We start from the raw sequence: 18,893 nt of genomic DNA, 5'->3' as shown, positions 1-18,893 counted from the left end.
TCCAGCCGCCTGTAACAAAGATCTCACTGGCAAAAGTCTGTCATGGAAATGGCAATAAAAAAAAATAACTCAAGCCAAAATACTCAAGGCTCTGTTGTTGCTGGCCTGTGGAACGTCTGAAAGCATCACTTTGCTAAACTTATTTCACTTTTCACTGTAATGAGATCGGTAACATTATTTTCAATCAATACAACTCTGCTGTACTTTTCTACACCAACATATTCTTGCTTCCCGAGTTGGGTTTGACAAAATGAGTGAAGCAGCAGATTGGTGGTGAATACGTGGGAGTGTAGTATAGCTGTGCTTTGACAGGTAACCTGCAACAGAGAAAAAAAAAAACTGTGAGAAGTGCCTAGAAGGAATTCAAATACTTCCTTCGAGTAAGCTATAATTGTGTGCTTTTGTTAATTCGCTCTTCATAATTCCCTCATTACAACTCTTGAATGGTGGTGATTAAACTTAAGAAATTCTTTCAACAGGCGTCTCTTTGAAATGAGTATCAATTAAGTCCTTTATTATTGGCTATTCCTTTTAACAATGCCAATTCACAGCACAACAATGACTGAGAAAATGCTCTCCTGTTAAAAATAATAATAAAAAAGCGACTGTACATGCAAAAAGGACGACCTGGGCTTTATTGGAAAAAGAGCATATGGAGGGTTGTTCTGACACTGAAATTATTACACGCTCCACTTGATTGTATTCCAACGCTCACAATTGTTGCTTTGACAGAACGCAGGTAGATCAAATAGTTGGCACATCATTAAATTTACTTTGATCCTGTCACACTTTATCTACACAAGTGAAACAATTAAGACATCATTTTAAATCCTGAGCTGCTAAATGACTGGGAATTACACACAACTATGAAGCTAAAAGGCATGAGCTAAAGTACTCAGAGTTTAAGTACAACATCTTTATGTGAGAAACTTCCCTGAGAATACTTCTTCTTATTCTGGAACGTTTCCTGTTGCGTTTCAGCCAAACTCTGAGCCTCGGAGAGGAAAACAACGTTACCGCTTTCTTGGCAAACGCGGCAGGTTAGGAGCGAGTTGACATTCAATCTGTTTCCCTATCATAACCAGCATCTTTGTTCACAATTGAGTTAGAAAAAAAAAATACATATGCCTGTAATTACTGTAACCACAGGCAAAAGATCATCGCCAACCAATATCCTTTCAGGCAGACATGAAAGAAAACACTTCAACGTGAGATGCCAAGGGAAAAGAGAGGAGGTCTTTCTCACAGCGCTGAATGTTAATTGATTTTGTCCTTCATGAAGTATAGAACATAAACATGCAGCTTTTTACACAGACTACTTCTTCAAGATCTTGAATTAATTCTGCAATGTTAAATCCACTGTAGTTTTGGGGGGAGAATGACAAATAAACCTGCTTTGAGTAAAGAGGCTTTTGCCTTGTGGCCAGTATTCACTCCTCAGTCTACCTCGTGTGAGTAACATGTATAGATCAGGTCGTTTTTTCAGTGTTGAAATCTGCCTTGCTGGCCCCCTTGAGAGCTCTAAAACATGGCGAGAAGCAGAGTCAGGCTTTATCAAGTCCTTATCAGCGATTAGAGCGGCAACCCCCGCTGAATGATCGTTTATTAGATCTCCTCACCGTTAAGGTTCAGGGCACAATGATCTTAATTACTGCTTTAATGGGTGTATAAGCAAAAGCACAGTGTAGTTCAGCAGTGTCAGTGGCAGCTAAATAAAGGGCCATTTCCCCTGCTCCCAGCTCTTAAAAGGCACGTTTGTAGCACTAGTGTGATGAAAGGTTTTAAATGAAGGGCAGAAAAAAAAAAGAACAATAACAAATTGACATCTCTTTTTGGAGAATTATACCACGGGGGAAGGCATTCTCCCATCCTTAATCACTATAAAATGGTTTAACATGACATGCAGAGGCTGGCAAATGATCAAATCCTGACAGGAGGACAAATTGCAAACAAAATGAGAGATCAAGTTTATTAGAGCGCCGCCTCTGGGAAATGAAAATCTTTAATTCTCTTTTTACATTGACATTTATTTGGCTGGCGTGAATAGCGATGTTCACACACGCACACACAGATTCTGTTGCACCTACTACTGTTACTGCTCTGCTGCAATGATAGCACCGTCAATGACATTTATCATGTTTGCCTTTGTAGATGACATCTGAAACACATTGTCTTTCATCCCGCCTGCATTCATCATGTATTTTATATAAAGTTCACAGCAGCACACTGCTCTGTCTTCATGCAGGAGCAATGAGAGGAGCAGGCAGGAATTATCCATCACCTCCAGCACAATGGATTGATTCTTGCTCTTTTTAACTCTCGGGCTCCTGCTTAAAGATTTCATTTCACATTCTCATGAAAGGATATGTACTTCCAGGAATTCTACTTTGAATTGAAAATGAGATTTGCTTTATTAAAATACATGCCATCAATTAGCACTGGGCAAAAATTCAGTATTATAATTTACTGATAAATTAAACATTAAAAAATCCTGTGAGCTCTGTTTTTTGTTGGAATTGCCCACCCACTCTTAAGTGTAATATCCTGTTCTCAACAAGTCCTCTTACCCGTACAACCATACAGCTCCTATAATATGACCCCCAGGAGCCTTTCCTAAATCAGAGCCCCTATTGGTGGCAGGAGATTAACACATCTCTACCTCATAAACGTAATGGTTGCAGTTTTAAACACATGGTTAACGCTACCACAGTTTGGTTATGTTTTGGCAACAAAACTACTTGGAAAAGGTCATAGTTGGGGTTAAAATAAGTATTGTTTCATCATTTAAGTTATATATGCAAGTAAACCTACGATATGCTAATGAGTCAAGTATGTTATGTACGTAAACATATGTATGTAATGAGAATGTCTCAATATTATTTACTCCACGATTATAGTGGCCAAGACTTCACGTACATGTTAACAACATTATAGTAATATCTATAGAAGATTTTAAATAAATAAATACATTTTGTAAAAGTAAATAATGCTTATTGTAAAATCCACATTTGCCAATGGAAATTATTCAAGAGGTGCTGGATTTATTTATATTATTTACATGATATGAATATTTCACTTTTCAAATATCATGTTTATCATCAATACCAGACAATTGTGACTTCCCTAATACATTACAGTTAAAAAAACTGTGTTGAGTTGGACATGAACAGCTTTCCCAACCTCCTCTCTATGCGGATTTGTCGCTCTTTAAACTACATAATATGACTTCTTCCTTTGCTCTGGTTATAATTACTACAGCTCCTGGAGGTTGGGCCTTAAAATAAATGTAAATATGGGTTGTAATGGGCTCTTTGTACAAGCAACCTATGGGTTGTTGTTGTTGTTGTTGTTGTTGTTGTTTGGGGGAGGACAGTCTCTTGGCTCTTTAGCTGCAAAATCCACTCTTTTAATCAGCTAGGTTGCTAACTAGTGATGTGCTGCAGCTGTAAACAGCACAGAAACTGTTAAGCTGCAAAACCAAAACAATGAGTTCAAAGATTAAAAACCTTTGTAGAGCTGAGGAAAATTGCAGAGGCGGGTAATCATTCTGTGGGCTCTCTTTTCAGTTAGTTATTTTATCCATTGTTAATTTAAAAATATTGATTAAAGCCACTTTATTCTACCAAGACAGTCTCTTGAGAGTGCTGGCTAAAATGGCAGATTAAAAACAATTACAAGAAAAGTACAATATAGATATAAATATGGCAAAGACACTGATAGATGAATAATACCATTAGTGATATACTGTACAAAGCTTTAGCTCACAAATACTCTTGCCAGCAGTGTGAAATTGAGGACACTGGACACATGTGAAGACAGTGTCCTGCAGTGCTAACAGTCCTGCTGCAGCGGTGCTCCTCTGCAGTCCCCAGTGATGAGTGATATGTTGGAGTCTTTACCTGAGGCCATCTCTCCCCGTGCACAGCTACTCTGAACTGCAAGGGCAACGAGGAGAGACACCCTGTGGCTCCAAACAAAGGCAAAGTCTCCCAGCAGTAATCGGAAACTATCGTCTCTCCCCACACCACTTAAACCCGCAACCCCTGCCCAGTTATGATGACACTGTCTTTTAATGTCCCGCTAACAAATATGCCCTGAATCAAAGAGAATTTGATTGATTTGAGGACCAACGTTGTCAACCTATCCTCAAGGTCACTCTGCCAGCATTTTGCAGGAAGAAAAAAAAGGGCAGGATGTAAGAGTTGAAGCATTAAAAATTGCTGAGGACTGGCCTGGAGTCTGTCCAAGACAAAGTTAGAAGTACTTCACAAATCAATGCCTGCTCTCTGCATCCCCCACACTTCTTTTATGCTCTGAAATGACAGAATGTAGTGCAAGCATTCTTTTTTTTAACATCTGGTGTCAATATTTCAGGTTAACTTCAAAGAAATTACTGATAGCATTCGGCTCTCTTCAGTCAGCGATCTACCATCTATTTAAAGCTGCGCTCTGCAGTTTTGAGGTATGAGGTTTAAGTGAAGGGTAAAGATGTCCAAAAGGGGCCAAAGATGGGATGGCTTCAAGTGGTACTTGAGTGGAAATATGTGTAGATGACTATAAAAAACTGGAAAACAAAAAAATGGCCTACCAACAGTAGCAACAGTGTCATCCTTGCCCTGGGTGAAGACCACCACTCGCGGCCTCTTTGTGTTTTCCTTGGGGAGGTTCTGGGTCTTCTTTGCAATCTCCGCAATGTCATCTGTCTGTAAAAACAGAAAACCACTAGGTGAGTTTTGGAATGAATGCATTGTGAAGTGCATTTTCTGAGGAGTTAATCAAATATCACAAGTATGACTGAGAGAGGTCAGATTTTTTTTCCTCATCCTTGCAGACGGATCAAGTGATAATGAAACCAGATGGGCTATGAAACCGCTCCGAAATAGATCAATAGGAGCGCTCGATGATGTTTCCACGCAGTTACAGGAGAGCTGTAAAATATTAGAATGTCATATTCCCTAAGTGAGATGAAAATAAGCGTGTGAAGATATGCTGTTGTCAGATAAAGCTACTTCTGAGCTGAACGGATAGGTGGTGCATGTACTGTATCATTCTCTTCCTGAAACAGGCCATCTCTCCTCAGCATCTGCACAGAATGGATATTCTCGCCTGGAGACGACAGAACTCTCCGGAGTGCTTGCCTTTGATCATGAGAGGGATAAAAAAACCCACACCTGTCAGTGCTACTTTATTATTAACTCATCATGATGTACTATGAGCAGGTGGAATGTCTTTATCGCCATCTCGCAGTGGGGTGGACTCTGCTTTTCCATAATACGGCACACAGAGGAACTAGCATTAAGGGTCGGAGACGCCTCTAGCATCTGTGTCAAAGCTAACACTCGAGCACCTTCAGGGTGAGCAAATACTGTAGTTATGGGAGTAATCAGAGAGATAGGCTCCAACCCAATACCACCAGCCACACTGGCTCACTCAAACCGATGAGCTTTTACACCTCTAAATGACTCCCAAATGTCCTTTAATCAGCCCTGAGAGGTCCGGGTAGACCCTGGGCTGAGAAAAAATGGGTGTAACACTCTAAGTAAGTGCTAATGGTGAGGTTAATACAGAGGCTGTTAGCAGGCGACGGTGAAAAAAAAAAGGCAATTTGTCACTGTGACTGGATGTAACCACAAGCACTCCTCCAGACACTGAATGCAAAACCGCACAAGGCTTCAGCACATTGTCACCCTTCGGTTTTATGTTCGCCGACATAAAAAAGGCGCTCTACTCAAGTTTAGGAGCTAAAAGGTTCTAAGGGCCAGAGGTGGTAGGGTAAGCATCATGGCTGTTGAGCAGGGCAAGCTACTAACACATAAACACACACAGACTTCCTCCTGGCAGAAACACTTACCTGACAAGTTGCTACGGCAAAAGAATGCAGGAAAATAACGAGTGCAAAACAAATGAATTGACAAATGATATGGTCAATTTAGTTTACTGCTGACAAATGGCAATATTTACGATTGTGCAGCAATTGATCAGACGTAAATCAACAAAGCGTAAAATATAAAAGCTTCACAAGGGTGTTAAATTGTGTTTCTGTGTTGACGCCAGTGAGAAAGCGATCGTCTCCACTGCAGGCTGTTTGACAAACACTGCCAGGGAAAGATTCAATCAGAGCTGCGATGTAGATAGTTCTTTGAGCATTTAAAGGAAACAGATCACAATCAGCGACTGTGTTCAGATCTGCTGATTGCTGTTTTATCTTGTATTTACACTGAAGAAGTGCTGCTGTCATTTTTGTTAGTCATCCATAATGTGATGATAACAAGGTTTCAGAATACATTAAAACCGCATCATGTCAGATACTGACAACTGGGCAGAAACTACAACAATATACAAGTATAGTATCAATCAAAACTGACCAATTAACTGGACTTTTAATGAATTTAAATTACTCTCACATATCTTAAGAGAGTCAAACTGTCACAGGATGATATTTTTTACTTATTTTCTTATTGTAGTATCATATCATTGATTAAATTGTGTTATGATTAGAAACAAATGTTTGTTGTCAAATGAATGATTGATTTTGGATGATGCTGTCAACAGTTGTTGGATAGATACTATTCAAAGTCAGTTCATTGAATTTAACATGTATTTGATTTGATGAAAACATTATTAGCACAAGATCCATTTACTGGAAAAGTAACGGAGCTTTTAACAGCGCCTCATGACCTTTCAGCAATTGTGGTGACACAATTAGGGTTGCAAAATTTGCAGTAAACTTGTGAAAATGTTTAAAATTGTGGGATTTCTGCACAATTATTGCAAAAAAGCAATACCAGGTCTTATAGCATGGTCACAAGTATGTCCATTTAAATAAATTGCAACCATCATCCAGCAGTGCACGGTTCAATCACATGTTGAGTTAATTTGTCAGAATGCCATAAATAGGAATTCTCTCTGCATGCACAGTGATTGCTCCAATCACATGTGCAGTGCACACTGATGCACGGTCTGAACCAATGTACGATATGCTTTCATGCAAGTTATGTTTATATTTCTGGTGTAAATATATATAGACTTTTTATGATATTACAGTTTAGCAGCAGATAGTCGTCTAAAGCAAAGTACACAGATTGTAACTTCACACCTTCTGCTAGTTTCCCACTGTTACTATATAACATTAGCCGGATTGTTGAGTTTTAATTAATCTATTTCCATTCATTCTTTCTTGAAAAAACATTTACCTTACTAATTAATTATTCACTTTTCCACTGAATCACGGCTTGAGTTTTCTTGTCCTTTTTCACATCAGTAAATTTGCTAGGTAGCTTACTTAATTAACAAATGACACATTTTCCAATGTATGGATTTGACAAATTCATGGATTTATTTGGAAAATGAATGGATCATATCTGCTTATGATATGGTAAAGGGTTCGTTTCTATCTATATGACATGGTAACCCCTATATTTTTGTAACTTTATTTATGTCATTTTCCATAAATTCCCATTGAAAGTTACCATCTTGAATATTCCTAGAATTTGCAAATCTGTACATGATACATGCAACCATCCTTTGAAAACCTCCATGCATATGAAAGCCATGGATTATAGCTAAAAGCTCCAGAATGTTTCAGGTAAATGGACCTTGTGTGAAGCTACTATTTTCAAGATCACTAATAATGTTGCAGCTCATGATCTTTGATTATTGTATGTGATTTTATGTACATTTGACATATTGTATATTGTGTTTGGAAAAATATCCTTATTATACTGCACAAACAATATTTTTGAATGACAAATAAAACTGGTTCAACAATGTATCTGTTATTCCAAAGTTCCATACAACCATATACTGTATTCTATTTATATTTTGAAGACTTGTCAGTATACTACTGCAGTATGTGGGCAAGTAATGTGTCATCAGAAAGTGACGAGAGAAAAAAATAACAACTTTGAACTGCAACCATCTAGAAATGCAGCGAGTACAGTACACACCACTGATGTTATCCGAGAAATCACATTCATCCAATGCAATTTCTCAGAGTGTTCTGGCAAATCAGGTTGACATGGAAAATGTCAAAGAATTGTAACTACTAGGAGAGTCTACACTTTGCCCTTTTGTGTTTTTTTTTCTCCATGTGAGTCCCCCTCCATCACTACCAGCCCCCCCCCCCCCCCCCTTCTTCTTCTCCTGCCTTCATCCCTTCTCCTCTCTTAAACCTGTCACAGCCATCAGAATTGCATTTCTATTCCAGTCACGTTGATCACACCGTTAGTGATTCTGGATGACAATTATTCACACAGTGCAGAGCCATACTCAAGGCAGCTCTACCTTTGAAAGAGAGAAGGCACTTAAAATACCTGAGCCCATGTGAAAAAAACACACACACACACATGCACGCCGGCTATTTGTTTTTGATTTCACATTTAAAAAGCAGCGCGAGGAATATGCAAAATACAAGCAGAAAATAGACCAAGGGAACATTCATTTTACACGTAAGAGGCAGCCCCACTTTAAAGCACATTCTATGCGGAAACAAGCACTGTAATTTTCATTTCCATAATCTAAAACCACAGGTGGCTGTAATTTGGTTATTAAAAGACTACAGTGTGTTTCAGTGTGGTGTAATGCCATAGCAGCGAAGGGAAGACATACAGTATCATCCCTGAGTGCAATGAAGATAATGAGGAGGCTTTTTAACCAGGCAACCTGATGAGCCCCGAGCCTGCAGAGAAAGGCTTGAAACCATGCCCAACTTCTCAGCTTCCCAAGAGGCTTTTCAAAATTCAATAAATAACATCTGTAGGCGATGTTGGGTGCAGACCTAGCAGAGTGCGTCATAACAGAGAGCTGGCTGAACAAAGAAACCATGACGACTGCCAGGTTTCCATAGCAACTGCTGCAAGGCCTGGAGAGTATAATAGCACATCAATCACTGTCCAAAAAGAACTTCATTATCAGCAAAAATAAACCTTTAGGATCTGTTTAGTGTGCAATTGCCGGTCAACTCACCTCAAAGCCCAGCTCTTTGGCAAATGTGGCCGCCTCCTAGAAAAAAAGAAAACACACAGACACAAATGAGCAGTTAATTACAGAGTCACAAACAGAGCAGAATGTCACACTCCAGACGTGAAGTAAAGACATCTCGCTTGCCTCCGCTCCTCACATGTGCGGCCATGTCACTTGAGAATAAGTAACCTGAGTTAGTGTTGCTCTGCCAACCCCTGATTTAATAGGCATGCAGCCCACCCATTTAATCTATTGCCCCGCTTCGTCTCATTTTACCACGGCAGCATGAGGTAACACCACGTCAGCCTCCAGCCATGAAACCGCCACTGAAACCATGAATATGTGCTGGTATGTGGGAATCCCCAACACTGCAGGCATTCAACACCCACCATGTTCCTTTAGTCTCCTAACAGGTGCACTTTAAAGGCCCACACCAGTGTTTATGCAAGTTTTTGTTCCCTCGCTACAAATCACGTAAACTTCACATTGGTGCTTCACTTTTTCAAATATATGCAGTAGTTTAAGATTTTGACAAATTTTCAAGAATTTGAGACGGCCATTGCTTTCCATTAATTTAAGAATGGCATGGGAATCACATGGCAAACTTACTGGAGTTGTCTAATCCAAATTCATGCTTCACATAGTCAACATTTGAATGTATTTTTACTACTGTTTCGAGTAGCCATTGGTTTCCACTTATTTCCACACAATATTAAAGAGTTATTAGCAGACTCTTGAAACTTGTTAAATTTATCTAATCCAAGTTCTTACTTTATAGAACAGTTACCTTCACTGTTCAGTTACCTTCAAGAAGTTTCAGATTTTGGTTTGTTTGTTTGTCAGCAGGATTATGGAAAAACTACTAGCCCAATTTTCATGAAAAGAGATCTACGCTCTAGTTGTAGATATATTTTGATATAGCCATTGTTTTGCATTCCCTTCCATGCAATAAAATGTAAAAAGCTTTTTGCAGACTCCTGAAATTTGTTTGTAAACAAAAGTCTTCCATTTGATATTCATGTTATGTAAAAATTAATGGAAATCGACGGCTGCAAGGAAGTTATACTGTAAAATATTTCTAGTTCTAGTTCAAACTTTGAAATCATTCAAATTAATCTTAAATTTTGTTTATTGTGCGTTTTGTCTCTGTTTTGGCCAATGAATACACTCAAAATATGAGTGTCGGGTGGTGGAGAGAAAGTCTGTAACCATATCTTTACAGCTACAAAAAGAAGAAACAGAAATGATTAAAGAGGCGCTGTATTATTTACATGATATCATCCTATGTGTATTATAAATATTATCTTTCTGAAATATCATAGATAACATTAATGCAAGTATATCATGACACCCCTAGTGGAAAAACAGATATCAAAACAAACCAATGCATCATGCATCTAAATTTATTCAGCAAACATGTAGTAATGTAAACAACCATACCACCAGTGTCTGTTAAATGATTTCTCACATTGTATAGAAATGAATGGAAGCCAATGGATGCTTGAAATAAAAGGGCAAATGCATCCAAGAATCTTAAACACACCAGCAGGGTTTGCAATATGGTTCGCTGTGATGTCCAATATGTGATTTGTAGGCCAAAACGTGCAAACCTCTGCTATGGTTCTTTAACTGGTGACAGAAGCTGTTGCTTGTCAGTTCAGAACGATGCCACAAATCATGATGGACAACCTCGTGCACTAAATTCACTTTTGACCCCAGACGGGGCAATAAGTTGATGCTATGATTCTAAACAATCCAATTATCTGCAGAAGGGGGGCTGGTATTTGCGTGACCTTGGGGAGAGGTTGACAACCTGGTCCTCAAACAGAAGGGGAGGAGATGACATGGAACAATAAGGTTACCGGTCCCTGGAGGAAAGCCTTGTGGCTCTCTGCCTTGGATCAACATCACAGCGCCAGCAATATGTCAATTCATCAACCCCCTCCACTCCTTCAGCACACATGGGGGCAAAGAGGCTAGTCAATTAGCCGCTGTAGTCAAGAAGCAGTTTTATAATGAGTAAAGGTGAGTAGTCTTTTTCTTTCTCCTCCTTTCGCCTTTTTCAATCTATCGAGGGCTTAGGTCTCACATTTGTTTTCATTTATTTACAACTACATATTGACTTTTCTCCTCAGGAACCTTCCATCACCGGCAAGCATGAGGCATCTCGCAGGGACACGAGCGGCTTGGAAAATGTCTTGTCAAAACAGTGATATTTCATCTGAAGGCATTTAAAAGAGACACATGAATGAAGGCTGGAATAAGGATGGTGTTGTTGAACGGCACATGCGTCTATCTCACCCTCCGTCTCTCTCTAGTTAGCAGCTATAATATTTGTGAGAAAAGCCTTTGGAGAGAGTGTGGGTGTTAGAAGAAAAGATAATTGAAGCGATGTCTATGAGCCACATGTGTACAGTGTAATCCCTTTTAGGAATTTATTAATTTCTATGAGCTGTTATGAATGCCAACATGAAAAATATTTGGTACTTTAAGCTCAGCTAAAGCTAATATATTGGTATGATAAATACTGTATGCTGGTAAATATGCAATTACTGAGACTACACAGGCAAGTCAATAAAACTGAAATGATAGGCCATAAAAGTAACAATTTCTTAAGGCGCTTACAGCATTAATATTCAGAAATCTTATGTTTCCGGCTGTGAATATTTCACATTGGACGTGTGCTGTTTTGGTATGTTGTGGGAGACGGTTTTCAAATGACGGTCCATGTGCTTCTACAGCTGTCGCAACAATGACAAGTGCTTCGAGTGACATCTGGGCAAAATCCTCTCGTGCTCAAAAAAGCATCTCGTTTGTTCGGAGATTGCTGTGATTGCATGCTCGCCTTTGATGATCCGCTCCGAGTCTGATTTCCGAAGGAGAGAGGACTGTTGTAGATTTCGGGGGCCTGTAAGTTCTCCTCCTTCTCCTCCTCGGGCAAACAAGGTAAAAGATAACAAGGCGGGCTGAGTGCATGAGCCCTCTGCAGCCATAGTTAGTATAAAGCTATCAGAATGTGTGAGATGTTGCTGCTGTCAGAGGCTTAAACAGTCAAAGGGATATTTTTAGAGAGCTTAAGCTAATAATCCAGAGCCCAGTCAGGGGGGCGGGAGTCTACAATTTCTTGCCAAGCAAAATGAAAGAGGAAATACACACTTCATGCAAAGGGCAGTTTTCAAAGCCTCACACTTTGTTTTCCTTGACACTGTATGTGACAGGAGCCTAGCAGGCCTGGCCCATGGAGCCGCAGCATGAAGTTTCCCATGCTATATAGACTTCACCTTCTTTCTTTTAATGAAGCCAAACTGCTAACATGCATTTGGAAGTTAAAACAATACTTACTACTCATAATATTGGGTGACTTGCAGATGTAAAAAACTTAGTAAACAACAATGAAAAACTGAGCAAAAAGATCAATAATAAGCTAAAAGACTGTACATAGAAACTCAACTACAACTCCCAGAGCACTGGGGTTGAGACGTGTTCAGTCACTGAGCTCTGCGCTGCTATGGGCAGCAGGAGCTCCAAATTACACTTTGCAGAACTGAAAACATATTAGGTAGTTTAAATCAATGCATTTTGTTTTGTTTTGTTTCTAATTGTAACACCAAAATAACATAACAGCGACAAAGATGCATTCAGTAGAGTGCAGATCTCCGTAAGTGTGTCTTACTTCCCTTCCCAAATAAAAAATGGTTGAATCTCCCTGCCTGCTGCGCTATTCCTGTTCCCAGATTGTCTACTATAGTCCTGCTCCAGTGTGCTGAGATTTTGACCATTACTCCTCATGTCAATGCGTCAAGGTTGTACGTGGTTAGATTTAGGGCAAAGAGGTCCTGCTTAGGGCTATCCAACCACAGCAACGGCTCAGTCACAATGGCGAAAAAGATAACAATAACTAGGGTTTAGCCATCCTGTATTATGCCTCACTTTATTATTGAATTAATCTGCAGATGCTCCGGTTCAAAATGAGACCAAACTTTTCTATTGATTCCAGTTTTTGAGCTATGACAAAGGCCCACATGTGGCTGAAAAAAGACTATGTTAGGCTATTTTTTAACCAAGCTGATGGCTGGAAATGCTTTCTGCTATGTAATTTGTTTATATCAGTCGCAGCCCATACTGGAGAGTGAGGAGTCACTCTGATATAAACGATATAAAACAAAACTGTTTTTTGAAAAATTATGGATCAACACAACCATGTGAGATCCTTAAACATACAGTCATAAATGTGTACAAAAGAAATTAGCCTGATGGGTGCAGCATGGGATGTTATCTGCAGTTAGACAGACAGATATATAAATGAAAATAATCCAACCCTATTGTTACATTTTCCCATGGTGCTATATTGGGGAACACTGTTTGATCTAAACTTTTCAAACTTCATGGCTCTGCCCACTTTACTACTCTGCAACATTTAATACATGCTCGCCCTTAAAGCGTCACAGTAGACGACGACTAAAACAAATGAAGTTGTTCCCTCTCATGATCAAATATTCCCAATAACAAACCAAAGCAAGCATTCAGTTTTCTCTTGCTCTTTGTAACAAGTTGTTGAGCATATGTCACAGCAGGAGTGAGAGTCTGAAATCCAATTTCAGTGTTTCCCAAAGAATCTAAATCAAAGAGCAAACCTCAGTGCTAAGGTTAATAAAAGTTGATAAGCTGAAAAGCGTAACTCCCCAAGGCCATTCAGAAAATAGGCATTTGCTTGACCGTGTTAGCCCAAGCTGATGCTGAGGCAGAAATTGAATTGTATTTGACATGTGGTGGGGGTGGAGGGTGGTGAGATACAGAGAAGGGTATGGCCCTGACAAGTTATTTACAACAACACCCCTGTTCTCCTTTTCTGGGCATCTCAATACATGTGAAAAGACATCAGTTTTATGCCTAGAACCATTTAACAGAGAACTGACTCCGTGATTGTGGAATTAACTTAATATCATGGTAGCTGGCTTAGTCTGCAAACTGCTAAAGGAGAGCAGATTGTCAGGTCTGGGCAGATCAGTTGGATTTGACAAATAATTTACCGTAGAAACCTTTCAAACTAAACTGAGCATGACGGGGTCGTGACATCTCAAATAATTCAGGCAATTATCACTACTTACTCACATATATGTAACAATGGCAAATGACATGTTTTCCTCGTTCCCTGCATGTAAGCGTAAGACATCACTGAAGCGAGTCAGACAGCTTCCATAAATGCCCAGTAAAAACAACATCTGGCATTCAACTCAAGCGTTTCCAGCCAGATTACAACAGCATACATTACAGGGGTGGTGGGTGGGGGTGGAGGATGAATAACTAATCAAGACGGTGGCATCACCGGGGATTGTTCGTGCCCTTGACATGGCCTTGGGGTCACGAACATGACTCCTCCTGGATGTCTGGACGTCAGACCCCAGCACGAATCCAGGTGCCGCCGAACAGGAAGCTGCCACCTCGAAGATATGTGGGCCGATAACGACGGCAGGTGACTATTAATATGATCATGCAAGCTGATAGCACCTCACTCACGCTGGGCGGAGGGGAAGGCGGCCGCCTGCTACTGTGCAGGACAGATTAGGAGGAATAAATCACCTGTACCGAGCCCTCCTGTAGCTCCCAGGAGAATGCAGCAATCCTGCTCAAGCATGACATGCCACAAACATGAGGGTAAACACACACGCGCGGCAACACACTCCAGAGAGGCAGGAGTCGCTTTTACTGCCTCTGGGAATTTACTCAACAACAACTGATGGCATTTCACTTTAGTTTTTCACCGAGCCATTAAGTGGCATGTTTCATCTCTACCTGGTTATTTCCTTACATGCGGCTGTAATGGTGCAGGGTGATTTACATCTGCCATGCATAGACAGCTTAGCCCCGTTCCAAACAAGGACTGCCTCTAATTCCCTAAAGCATTACCTCAAATTTGTCTTAATATCAGCATTTCTCTAATGTCTTGAAGCAAAAAGTTGTGAAAAGCACAACAAAAAAACCCCATCTGCTGTCAATTGAGATTTAAAAAAAAATAATTCCATTATTTCCCCTCCTCTACTTTAACTTCATCCACTGTTCAGCAGATGGTGTATTGTTGTGAGATAGAGCATTTACATTCGCAATACCTTCTGCAGTGCGTAAGATGGTATTAATTTTCAACTTCTGTCAAACCTCTTTGCTCGCCTCAGGACATGTTCATTATATAATGTGCTGCTGTAAACTGCAATGTCACTTCTGCTTAGAAACAGGAATGTCCCCATTGTGGTGTTTTTTTGCCCCCAATCCAAATCCATTAAAACTGAGTATCTGTTGATCTGATGCTATTTTTCTTTATATTGTTTCCTAAATACTGCAGCATTTAAACTAAATATGTTTGACGTTGTATAGCACTGTATTATGAAAACATGGACTATATAGGCAAAAATAAAGCGTTTTCTTTCTTCCCCCCCTAATTATGTTTGAAACACACAAAATGTATATGTGAATATTGTTTGTGCATTTTTTTTATGTCCATGTACAAAACACTTTCTGCTGCTACACTTCTGTGCAATATAAATATTTTATTTTTTTTATTTTATTTCATAATATTATAATATTATATATATAGTTTTTACAGTTTTATATTTTATATTTTATATTTGTGCTTTATTTATGACATGCCAGAGTACAATCACTCTGAGCCAATGATGCGGAATTTCGTTTAATGTGCATATTTTCTATGTAGAACTGAGTGACAATAATGTCTGTCTAAGTCTAAGTCTAAGTTAAAAAAATAGAGTTGTGCAAAAACATCCTTTTTTGTATTTTGTCCTATCAGATTGGAATCTGTATCACCCAAATTAAAGAACTTTGATTGGCATCTGTGCCATAAAACCTTTATCAGGACATCCCTAACAACCATACATATGTCTTTTTCTGCCTGCTCTCGTCCTCTCAATCAAAACTATAACAAAAGATGGTGTATTGATGTAATAAAGTCACGTGGGATCATAGGAGATCTTGGCTTCACCACAATTGGTGTCATTGTCAAATAAGTTAAAAATCAGTGGTCATTGTTGCTGTGTGGCAGACAAAGGAAATTTAGGAGGTGCTACGAGCCGAGCTGCTGCTAACATTTGCTCAAAATGATTCTCTGATAACTCAAAAACCAGACGCCTGATGACTAATACCCTGCATCCAGTTAAATATAGTTTTTTTTTAAAAAAAGGACCAAGATCTGAGAAGTGAATTATAAAAAAAGTGTCTGAAAACTGGATAAAAAGTAAATTTATAAACAACTTCTTGCAGTCACCCACAATGTAAATACATGCACAAAGGGAATATGACGCCATTGAAAGCTGGCTTTAACTAGGTTTAAAAATTGTCGGAATATATAGCATAGGATTAGTGGATTTAAGACATTTTAATGCAGAAAAGTTACATATTGGTTCTGGGTTTTTTTAAACTTGTACTTTTGGCTTTTGGTTTGTAACCTTGATAACTGCAAGTGTTTGATGTAACTCACTTGAGAGATTTGATGTGTTTGAATGAATGCTGTACAGTTTTGCTATACAGCAACACAGGCTGTGCAAAATCCGTAGCATTAGTCGTATTAAATTATGCCAGTTTATTAGTATTGCAAATGGAACCAAAAGCCTAGAAGTAACCCCAAAAAATAACATTTCCTTTTGAATCCACTTTGATGAGATTTGTCCAAACTTGAAAGCAAGTGCAGGGTCAACCAGAGCTTTCATGCGACCAATTTCACCAGTGCCCTTTCCTGCCAGTCCATTACACACCTCTAGCAACAGCCTCTACTCCCATCTATCTCAGCCTGCCTACAAGGGCAGCAGAGAGGTCTCTTAGCAAGCCCACGGGGACGACAGCAGCACCTACAGCACAGGTCCAAAGGTTAAACAATCGGAAACATGTGCAGTACATAAATATCTCCGCTGATAGCGATCTCGGCATGGAAAAGCAGAGTTTGCATAAGGGGCTCAGAACAGAGGATGTAACCTCAGATAGAGCGGGAGGGAACAGGCAGGCATTCAGCCCGTCCGGTGGGGCTAATGGAAGCTGTGGCAGTGGCGGTAGCAGCTTTGTGCTGGGGGGAGTTAGTTATCAGTCTGATGGCCTTATCAGCACCGAGGGCCTCTATCACACATCTCACCTCTGGGCTCTAACAAGGGGTCAGCCCACATCGTCAGACTACCAGAGACTGGATATCTCTCAAGGAACGACACTGGATACAGGAAGGATGGTGGACGAACGGGTAGAGTGCTAAAGCAGCAGCAGCTTTTAGCTCTAATAACTCCAATTCTACTTCCAGCTGATGAATTTAAAGATTGATTACTTTTGATAGTTTTACTTTGCACTGGAGTGAAAAGATGATTAAGTAAATTTGCAATAAGGGCTTCTGAAGTTACCGGAAAAAAATAACTTAGGAAAATACGAGCTGCAGCTGAGAACTCACTTTGTTCTCGAGTGAAGTGTAACTTTTGCTCCAGTAAGTTTTATTGATTGTCTGGAAGTTTGTTTGGTCAAGGTCCACCTGGCTTCACAGTCAGAAGATTACTGTTTCTTAGTCACTCAAAAGAAAGCAACTGAATTGCAATCCGGATTCTGGCTCCTTTGGCACATTTTCAAGGTCAATACATCAATTTATTTATAAAATTTAAGTGATAGAAACAATGCTTTTGGGTGCAAGTTAGAGAATTATTTGGCACTTTTGGTTCTCTGGATGAATGGCCTATAGTTATAAAACTCCTGCTGAAGGCCTTGAAACGGGTTTTAACGGGTGAAGATAAATGACTATTATCTAATAAAGATACTAGAAAACTATATTTCTTTCACATGGAAAGTTAGGTTTTTGTGTTTGCCTGTGCTCTTCTCTCTGGTGAAAAAAAAAAGATTTTCCATACACCATTCAGAAAGTACTAAAATAAGAATCAAAAACACTTTGAGCTGCATGCTAATGCATGTGAGTGAGTCAAATCTGATTAAAACTCACCCACACAGTCCTGATGAACCAGATTAGGTTTCCTTTTGCGTTTTAACCACTTTTATTTTGTATCTTAAATATGTTCTTCCTCACTTTAAATACCATTGTTGCTTATTAAGTCACGAAATTAAGTTTAAAAACCTAGTTTTTGATTGCTGTCCTTGTTTCTGAACAGCTCTGGAACAAACGCATGGAACAAAGACAAGATAATTAATATTCAAGCTGGTAAAATGTTGCGATTTTTTTGTAAATACACCCTCAGTTTTTCTAGTTTTCTAACTTTTTGTAATCAGGGTTTTATAATATTTTTTGTTTTATAATGTGTTTTAAATGGTAGGACAGCTGTGTGATTATGTTTTCCAGACAAACATTATATTAGAGATGTCCCGAGCCAATGAGGGCATATTTTAAAGGATTTGTATAAGCTAAAATAAAGATGATTTCAATTGGATCCTGTATTTTATGACATATTCAATCATCATGTAAAATATTATAGTATAAGTATCAAATTGGACTTTGTAACACCAAAACATCATATGTATTTGGGCCGACAAAACTCTACTAACAGTCACAAATACTCACTGTTAAAGAGAAATACAAGTTTTAAAACCTTGTTTTCTATCATTGTGCAATTTCGCTGTCATGTTTGTGTATTCCAATCTGGTTATTTCCTTGTTTTGCATGCACATTTGATATCTTTTCAGATGTTTTATTGTGTGCAAACTTTGCTTCAAATGGCCTGTGAATGGTGATGATGATTATACGTTTATTTTTCACTCCGGGTAAAAACAGTCTTTGTTGAAAAGTCTGCGATGAAAACTTTTGATGAGGTTGAACCCAATTTCATCGCAGTCCATCAGTTTTCTCGCAGCTTATTATCCAGTAAAACACAACAGACATTTGGTTGCTGCGCTGCAAACAAAAGGTCAAGAAAGCAAACTGCTTTTTTTTTCCTGCAGTGAACTGTTGA

At 39.2% G+C, this 18,893-nt stretch overlaps 1 protein-coding gene across 3 annotated transcripts in view; it reads right to left on the bottom strand.

The window, feature by feature from the left end:
• The window catches only part of adkb (adenosine kinase b), a 124,053-nt gene that overhangs the window by 4,044 nt on the left and 101,116 nt on the right, over positions 1–18,893 (bottom strand). For all 3 annotated transcript variants that reach the window (XM_059324804.1, XM_059324805.1, XM_059324806.1), the window contains 2 exons: positions 8,965–9,000; positions 4,589–4,703 (listed from right to left, as the gene is read on the bottom strand). In XM_059324804.1, coding sequence (XP_059180787.1) covers positions 4,589–4,703; positions 8,965–9,000 — 151 coding nt within the window. The remainder of the gene's footprint in view (positions 1–4,588; positions 4,704–8,964; positions 9,001–18,893) is intronic.

This window comes from Centropristis striata, chromosome 21 (assembly GCF_030273125.1).
Source record: "Centropristis striata isolate RG_2023a ecotype Rhode Island chromosome 21, C.striata_1.0, whole genome shotgun sequence".
Lineage (NCBI taxonomy): Eukaryota > Metazoa > Chordata > Actinopteri > Perciformes > Serranidae > Centropristis > Centropristis striata.
The sequence above is the reverse complement of the archived record's forward strand: the minus strand, read 5'-3'. Positions and strand labels throughout refer to the sequence as shown.